This window comes from Thalia democratica, chromosome 5 (assembly GCF_965202585.1).
Source record: "Thalia democratica chromosome 5, ktThaDemo2.hap1.1, whole genome shotgun sequence".
Lineage (NCBI taxonomy): Eukaryota > Metazoa > Chordata > Thaliacea > Salpida > Salpidae > Thalia > Thalia democratica.
The window spans coordinates 62,284,146-62,293,337 of NC_139169.1; the positions used below are offsets into that span (position 1 = coordinate 62,284,146).

The following is a 9,192-nucleotide window of genomic DNA, read 5'->3' on the forward strand; positions in this document are numbered from 1 at the left end:
ACTTTTTTTATAGTTAACTACTACAAAATCGTAGTTAAACTTATTTCGAATGACTACTAAAAGTCAAACATTAAATATAGATTTTGAAATGAGTTAAACCTAACTTTATAAAAATAGTTTATAGCAAAGGTATTTAATCTTTGTCTCTATATATCAGTTTAAACTTAACCATAATTGTTTTACCAATAAAACTTAAGCTTTTATCTCTTTAAAGTTTACAAAAGTAAGGTTTTTAGTGTTTTCTGAAACTATTTATAACAAAATAGTAAACATGTGTTTTTATTATTTGTTGTTGTGTATTTCTAGCTTTCTTACTTGGTTATTATTTTTTTGTTAAATTAAAAGTTGCCTTTTATCATTTCTAGATAAAAAGCATTTTTATAAAATATAAACAGTTATGTGGAAATTACTAAATGTTCAATATGAAAATGTACTTTAAATAAGTACGTGTTTAAATAACTTGAGTTATATCACGTGATTAATAAAAGGACACTTGAGTAATTTTTTAGTTTGCAGTTTAAGAGAGTAATATATTTGTTAATTTCTACGGTTTTTATGACATAATTAAAATAATTCAAAGTTGGAAACTAAGTAAATAAGAGTTTGTGTTATTTTTTCAGAAATATTGTTCTATAAAAAAAAATTAAAATAAGTTTCAATAAAGTAGTATAGGACTAAATGTATAATATGTTAAATACAAATTTTTACTATGTAACCGTTAAGTTTTAATTTTATAGAATTATAAAAATATAAACTTATAAAATTTAAAGTTCCTCAAAAACATATATATTAATAAACCTTTAAACATTTAGTTTTAACATTGTAAATCAAAATTTTTAAACTATTTTCAAATTATTTTTTTTGGTATTAGTAGAAAGTAAATTCATCTACTGTGTTACAGAATGTATTACACTTACTTGTTTAAAATATTAAATAAATTAAATTTCTGTTATTAATATTAGTGTTTTAACTTCAAAATAAACATATTTAATTAAAAAAATATTTTTCGGGCCGTATGAAACATCTATGATAGAGTTGGTCATTTCAATTTTTTTTTTTTTGAATAGAGCAAAGTGTTCTACAATGTAAAAAACTGGTGCTTTCAATATTTTTATTACTTTTAATTTTGAACACAATTTCTTACTGTTTTCAATTATGCCATGTTGTTTGTTGCAAATGTGCTTTCACAATTTCGTAACCTAAGTATTTGCTTCAGGCAAAATAGAACAGTAATGAATATAAGCAAAAGATTTTTTATTTAATTATAATAGGTTATTGCACTGTCTTATACAACATATTATACTAGGTAAATAAGTAACAATTTGTTCTTTCTTATTTATGATGTTGATTTCTACCATACTAATTAGTAAACTTGACGCTGAATAGTATTTATGTTTTCTTGTCGATTTGTGTTTAGTCGCTATAAGTTTAAATACTGTTTTTTACATTGCTTTGTTATTTAAACATTATTGAACACAACTACTAATAGAGTGTTATGTATATTGGGCAGTACTTGTATTTATAAAGTAAAAGTAATCCCATAATAACGTCCAGGTCACCAATTGTAACTCTCGGCCTGGTTAAGGGGTTACTTTTATTTTATAAATACGAGTATTGCCCAATTTACATAACAGTCTATTAGTAGTTGTGTTCAATAATGTTTAAATAACGAAGCAATGTAAAAAACAGTATTTAAACTTATAACAACTAAACACAAATCAACAAGAAAACATAGCTCTTCAGCGCCAAGTTTACTAATTAGTGTGGTAGAAATCAATATCAAAATTAACAAAGGACAATTTGTTACAAAAATTTATAGAAAATTAATCGCTTAACCAATTTAAAACTTCTTAAATCTGTTCTTAAAAAAAACGGTACATTATTTTTATTAATATGTATGAATATCTTACAAGCTTCACTTTTTATACCTAGATGTCAAAAAAATTTATTCAAATTGAAAAAGACAAATACCAATACAATCATATTTAGTTTGCAAAATGATATAGCTGCAACTTACTACGTTTTTAAGTAACTTAGAATTTTTTTGAGTTTAACTCAAGCTTACAACGAAAAGTAGTGTAAATGATTAATTAACATTTATTCATTTTGTATATTATTTTTCTTTTCTTTTTCAGACTATTTAAAAACATTTTTTAAATAATCTTTATCAAGAAAACGAAAAGAAAATTGAGGAATTCGTTTTCTGACTAAAATTATAAATCGAATGACAAGTATGTAATAACTGTTCTTATTTTTTTGGCTCATTTACTCTGAGTATTAAGGAAAAATTATTAAACTCGTTAAAACACATTGACATTATAACTTACTTGTTTCTTTAACATGAACAATTTTTTTTATTAAAAAACATTACGTATTCAGAAACAACCATCTAAATTTGGAAAAATTATCGTACTTGTATTTTAAAATTTATCATATACTTATCATAACTATTTTTTTAAAACAATTCAGCTACAAACTAACATTGATTCTAACACAACAAGTAACAGTAAATTAAGATAACCATAAATAAAATAGATCTATTACTATATTCAACTTTAAAGTATGTCTTGTTTAGTAAAATAGTAATTTATTCAAAAACGAATAGACCCAAAACCTTCTGTTACAAAAAACTTGTAGACTTTTTTTGCATCTTTTTTTTTAGAGAAAATCATTAGTGGATATACTTTACTTAGTATTTGTTTATCATAAATAAATGCTTTAAATCAAACAAATGTGTAATTGTAAGATAAACAAGCATTTTAATGGTAAATCAGCATTTACAGCTTTAACTTAATACCACAATACAAGAAGCATGTTTTTTTTATCTAGTAAAAGTTTTTAACAGCATAACTGTATTTAAAAAATACACATTTGCTTTTTTTTTGATAACAAAATTGTTTACAAATAAGTTATATCTACTAGTAAAAAACAATAAAAATTATAAATTCAAAATACATTCTAATTTCTACTTTTGTAAACTTTCAAATGATAAAATGTTTAACAGCTATTGTAAAATAATTAATATTTCAAGTTTTATTTACAATCACAATATAAAATAAATATATTTGTAAATCTTGTTTCGTTTAAGGCAAAACAAAATTTAAAAATACAACTTAGCTTAGTTTAAACTAGATATTAAAAAGTTTTGAAAAATGTTTACTTACAATTTTTAAATTGTATAATTGTAAAAAGACTGTAAGTAGATGATTTTATTGTTATTAATATGAAGCCTGTTTTGTACTTTAATAAAGTGTTTGATCTTATTAAAGCTTACAACAAACTATAAAACACAGATCTTTGGAAATGATAATAAACTTTTAAGAAAATTAGTTTATTAAAAAAGTGTAATTACAGTTCAATTTTGAAAAACAAAAAATCGTTAGTTACCAAAAGTAAAATTTTAATAAAATTCAAGGGCATAAGAAAGAAGGAGGGGTCCAACATTTTTACTAGAAAAATACATTGACTTTTATATGAAAGTTTTATACAAGCAAGTTTTTATAGAATTAAAAACAATTATATAACTTTTGAGATATTGTAACTTTTGTATAAATTTTTAGATACAAACGTATGGACGACAAATTTTTGGAGTCAATTCTTTAAGATTTAAAAAGCACTAAAAATCTATCTTGAGTTTCATGTTTTGAGCTAGAGACCTCAAACTTTCAGTAAATTTTTCTCTTATAGTTTAAAAGACTTTGAACGTTGCGATTTAAAAATATTCAGATTTAAAAATTTAAGATAAAAAGAAACTAAAGATTTTTTCAATAGAATTATTTTTTTAATTTACAAAATTTCTACATTCTATCTTTTTTAAATTTGGTAATGGACATTCTGTGAAAATTTAAAGAAGATTGGTTGAAAAATGAAGTAATAGATATTTTTTAGTGAGCTACTCTTTTTCGCGTTTTTGGTTTGCGCCTTCCATTAGGAACTTATTGAGGTCACCGACTTTAATTGCGTATATCAAATAAGTTACTTTGAATTTTTTCAATCTGTTAAATATGTCTGATAGCTGAGATAAAACTCTTTAAATTAAGATCGACTTGTATAAATTAAGGTGTAATTCCCCCTATGCCCTTATGATAAAATAATGTTTTATGAAGTATAACAATTTAAAGAAAAAGTTTAACAGTTTAAAAAAAAACTTTGAGTTTAATCATGTTCTTTTTATTAATAAATTTTCATAATGGTCAGACAAAAGTAAAAGTTGCTTCTTTTTAAAAGTTTAAAATCAAAACTATATGTAAAAAATAAAGATATTTTATGGCTGATAATTTGTAACAAAACTTTAATTAGTTTAAGTAAATTATATATAAAACTATGTTTAGTTGTTTTCTAAACCAAATTGAAGAGTAAAATAAATGTTCATAAAATTTTAATAAACGTTATGTAAATTTCGTTATTTTTATAGATTCAAACTGTTATCTATAAAAAGGTTTAGGACTACAAGACAGAAAAAACATAATTTTGTAGCGATATACAACAATTCAAATAAAAAGTATATTATAATCAACATTAGTATACTAATGTAAAACTGTTTTTATTGTGAACATGTAAAATATGGGTTTTTATAAACTTGGAAAGCTTAATTCAAATCTTTATGACGTGCTCAAATGTATTTATTAATTCTTGTTGTTAATTGAGTGTGTGGTTTCCTTTGGGATTATAAATAGTACCTGGAATATTTAAACTGTTTCTAATTTAATTACTGGTAAACTGATTTTACTGAAGTATGTTTAATAAGTCATTGATTATTTAACGTATATTAATTTTAAATTAAGTTAAACATTTATTTTTAGTAAAAAGCAGCGCTAAAACAGCTATATATTCAAGAAATCGAAAAAAAAAACATATAACTTAAATTTTGAATTATGCAGTACTATATTATAAGAAAAAGTAAAAGTTCTTTTTGTCTAAATTTTAAAAGTTTTAAACCTAATAAAAGTCAAAAAAATAGTGTACCTGGTTTAGGAATTGGTTGATTTTGATCATGAGTCACATAGGTATATACAACTCGCTGTTCAACTGAACTTCTTAACTGTTTTTATTTATTTTACATGTAAAAATTTTCAATTCAAACTTTTTTTTCTAATAAACTTCTTACCAACTTTTATTTTAGTTACAAAAACAAACTACACATTCAGCAAAAATAATAGAGAATATCAAAGTGTTAAAAAACTTGTTAAGCAATAAAAGTACGGGTAAACAAGTTAATTAAATGTTAATCATTAGAGTGTATATAATCAATGCTACGTTTAACTACTCTACAACTTTTTCTCTATCAATTTACAATATATGTACTAATTTTACAGTATGTAAAAACATAAAAGAATTAAGAAAACTGGTAGTTTAATTATTTAAAAAACTAATATTATTTTTAAACTAAGGCTTCTGTTTCAACTCGATTTCTGTAATTTTTATTTTACGCATTGGATGAAAAGCTTTTTGTTTTATAACCATTACATTTAGACTACAATTTACTATTTCTACTTGTTATTTATTATTTAAAATCACTCAATATTTTTTTTTTAATTTTATAGCAGCTCAATAAAAAGTTACTATGCTTACAAATTATAGCTTATATCAGTAAAAAAATAAGCTTTTTACGTCGGTTAGAAACGTCGTTTATAAATCCACACAATATCTAAAATTTATGTTTGTTTCTAGTTTTCTAGCTGAATACTTTGAAAGCCTTATTTATAGAACCAAATCAATTTTTTTTTATTCGTTTTGTAATGTGGTTTTCCATGATTAAACATACAAATTTTCAAACTTTTAATTTTCATTTTGTGATTGGTTACTTATAAAAAAAAAGGAAGAAAAAGTAAACTAAACATTAGGTCGAAACTTTTTTGTTGTTATACTGTGTACAACATTTAAGTAATTTTTTTAAGTATTTTACGTTTTTATCTCCCTTCTTTAAAAAGATTATTTGCAATTAAAAATTGAAACTAAACAATTAAACTAAGTAAGCATAATACTATGAGAACAAACAAAACCTTATAATTTCAAAACTTGTTAATCAGTTTCTGTTTTTATTAATTAGTGATATTATAAAAATAATGTTTTTTTACGTTATGGGTAAAAATAATAATATAAAATGTTTATTACCTGTCTACAGCAACATTTACACAGGCAGCAGCCATAAGCAGAAGAAATTATCAATAGTACAAAGTTGACACCAGTGGTGCACAATATTATTATTTGAAGTTCATACTTTGCCGGTATTTCAAACCGATACTGAAATTTTTTTTTCTTATAAGTTATTAAAACCAGATGATTTAAAAAACAAGCAGTTTAAATTTTTTTGTACAAAAAATAATTCTTTGATTAAAACATAAAATGTTTATACGAAAATTTAAAGATTTATTAGTTTTGTCTAAAGTGTGCTCAACACTTTATAAAAAAACAAAGTGACATATGTTAAAAATAAAACAAATTGAGACTAAACATATGCTCCAATTTAGATGCTCTGTATAACTTTTTAAAAATTTGAGAAAAATTTATACAAAATTTACCAAAGTTCGCTTTTGTATTTTAATAACACTAAGTATATTTATTAAATTTAAAAAATATAATTGAAAAAAAGATTGCTTAAATGAAATACATATCATAAGTCACTTAAAAACAAATTAAAAGTTAAACAAATTTCAGTAAACTCAATAATTTTATCTTAATAGAAAGGTTGTAAAAAATTTAAGTTGTTTTTTTATTAAGGAATCGAACTACTAACGAATTGATATTCATTGGTTAGAAATGATTGAAGCACAATTAAAACAAACGACATTAAAGCTCCAGCGCTACTGAATCCAAGCAAAAGTCCGTTCTAAAAATTATTTATTACCATATATAATTAATTTTTATTAAGATTGTAGAACTATTTTATTAAAAGCGAAAATTATTATCGATACTTAGTTTTCTAAATTATTAATACCTAATCTAAACTAATACATAGAAGTCAAACACTTGATTTGTTTATGGTTTTTTTTTTATTCTAGAAGTTAATAAACAGCACAAAAAAGTAATGAATATAACTTTGCAGATTAACTTTTTTTTGTGATGATGACTTTGACCCGGCGAGAACTCCAAAAACTCCAGCTAGAAAAGGCTAAACAAAAAATAAATTTTAGATCTATGTTAGAGAGAATTAAAAATTAATTAGGTTATTATTATAGGATTCTTTAACCAAGGAGAACTTTTAGTCTATAGATATTACAAATTTAAAACAACATTTAACAAAATATAATTCTATCTGTAAAAACATTTTGACAATTAGTAACCTTATTTTTATTAAAAAAAATTAATAGCTAAAATTAAATTTTAAACCAATCACGCGAAAATTTTCAAGATCAAATATGTTTTAAGCTTATTGAAGATGTTACGCAATATATTTTTTTTTTCTAATTTTCGAACACATTGTTTTCAACTTGTATTTATTAAAAACAGTGACAAAAACAAACTCAAAGCGTTAAGTTACGTAAAAAATTTTACATTCTAAGTCAGCTCTAAAGTTTTATTTTCAGTGTATTAAGGTAAACTTATTTTGTGTTTAATAAAAAGTTGATATTTATTTTTTAAAGTAGCAATTTAAATCGATTTAATTACAAACACTAACCAGAATAGAGCACCAAATACCAACTCCCCAAGACAAATGAGGATAACATGTAGTTGTTAAATTAGTATAATCATAATCATACCAATAAACGTAACGTTTCTCATCTCTACAAGCTATGATAGCTTTTTCAGCAATGCTCATAAAAAATAAGACAACAGAAAGAACTATTGTTGTAAACTGCATAATAAATAAATAATTTTTGTTAAAGTAATTTGTATTTTAAAAGTTTTTTGAGTTATATTTAGTATACAATTCTTACCCCTAGACGACGAATTGTTTTCTTAAAATACTCTGTATATTTGTTTACTGAAGACGAACTACCGTGATTATTTTGAATAGAAGGCATTTCAATTATCTCACTGGGTAAAATTTCTTGAGTCGATTCACTAAGATGATTGTGCATTTTGCTTCTTTTTAATAAGTAAAGACAAAAGTTTTTGGTAGTCACTCTTAGATAAAAAAGAAATTATTTGGAGTGAAAAAACATCATTTATGTATAAGTTTGTACGAATTAAAATACATACGTAAATCATAACTGCATGTAAGCTAGTTTTATTTTAAACTTGTTAAATTTGTCTTGAAACTCAATGTTTGAAAAGTTATAGCAGTACTTATTTAAATATTTTAAATTAAAGTCAAAAACAAACCTTAAAAATTTTAAGTAATACAAAACAACATTCCTTTTATTGTTTTTAAACTTTTTACTTTGTAGGAAATACTTTTGGTCAGATTAACTTTGAACGATATCGAACACATAAACAAAAAAAAGTGTTCAAAGTTGAAAACGTATTCTTTCAATATACAACTACTTAATGTATAACTTGTGTACTAAAGTATTACCATATAAAAATTATACGTCAATATGATTTTTTTTTTGTATTTATACGCATCAATATTAAAATGCTTATATTTAAGTATTAAAATTTTAAGAAACTTGTTTTTAAGTAATTTTATTGTTTTTTGAGAACAAATATTTTTTGCACTAAACTCAACAATTTTCAATGTAGTTTAGTTAAAAAACAAAGTGTAAACTTTGTATATATGAATCTGAATCTTCTGAAAATAACTGTTTTTTTTTAATAAAGTTGATCGATATAACGGTTTAGTTTTAAGGCATGAAATGCACTAATTATTTTATAAGCTAAGTATACAACCAAGTATAAAGCATTTATTTAAAAAAAATAAGTGTTTAAATAAATATTAATAATTTATAAAGCTAGTTTTATCAAAAACAAAAAGTGTTAAGTAAACTTATTTTTATAAATTACAACTGTACTAATTAAAGTATCTATTTAATAAAATGATAAAAAACCCTACAACTTTCAATTAAGATGAAAAACAGTTCTTTTTTCTTTTGTTTTTCAGCTTTTTTCAATAAATATTTTTGGTCGGAATGAAATGAATTGAAAAAGGCCAAGGAAAAATTGAGTACAAAGTTGAAGCACTTTGGTTGATATTTGTATTATTTTACTTTTAAATTGTTTCACGCATGTTTTGTGCACAAATAGCAACTACACGGAAGAACTGCATGGCATTATATTTAAAATTTTTATAATTTTTTTCAACTTATATTT

The 9,192-nt window shown here is 22.8% G+C and overlaps 1 protein-coding gene across 1 annotated transcript; it reads right to left on the minus strand.

The window, feature by feature from the left end:
* Window positions 1-4,480: 4,480 nt before the first annotated feature.
* LOC145837077 (uncharacterized) lies at window positions 4,481-8,030 on the minus strand. The gene is made up of 7 exons (XM_082944847.1): window positions 7,878-8,030; window positions 7,619-7,795; window positions 7,052-7,111; window positions 6,737-6,829; window positions 6,115-6,243; window positions 4,966-5,041; window positions 4,481-4,679 (listed from the first exon to the last, which is right to left on the minus strand). Exons 1-7 carry the CDS (start codon window positions 8,019-8,021, stop codon window positions 4,639-4,641), a joined length of 720 nt encoding a protein of 239 aa, XP_082800973.1. The 5' UTR covers window positions 8,022-8,030; the 3' UTR covers window positions 4,481-4,638.
* Window positions 8,031-9,192: the final 1,162 nt, after the last annotated feature.

Excerpts from the sequence above, each read along its gene's own strand:
- LOC145837077 (XM_082944847.1), bottom strand. The coding sequence starts at position 8,021 with ATGCACAATCATCTTAGTGAATCGACTCAAGAAATTTTACCCAGTGAG. Across the intron at positions 7,112-7,618 it reads GTATTTGGTGCTCTATTCTG|CCTTTTCTAGCTGGAGTTTT; the intron begins GTTAGTGTTTGT and ends TTTTTTGTTTAG. Across the intron at positions 4,680-4,965 it reads TCAACCAATTCCTAAACCAG|GTACTATTTATAATCCCAAA; the intron begins GTACACTATTTT and ends TAAATATTCCAG.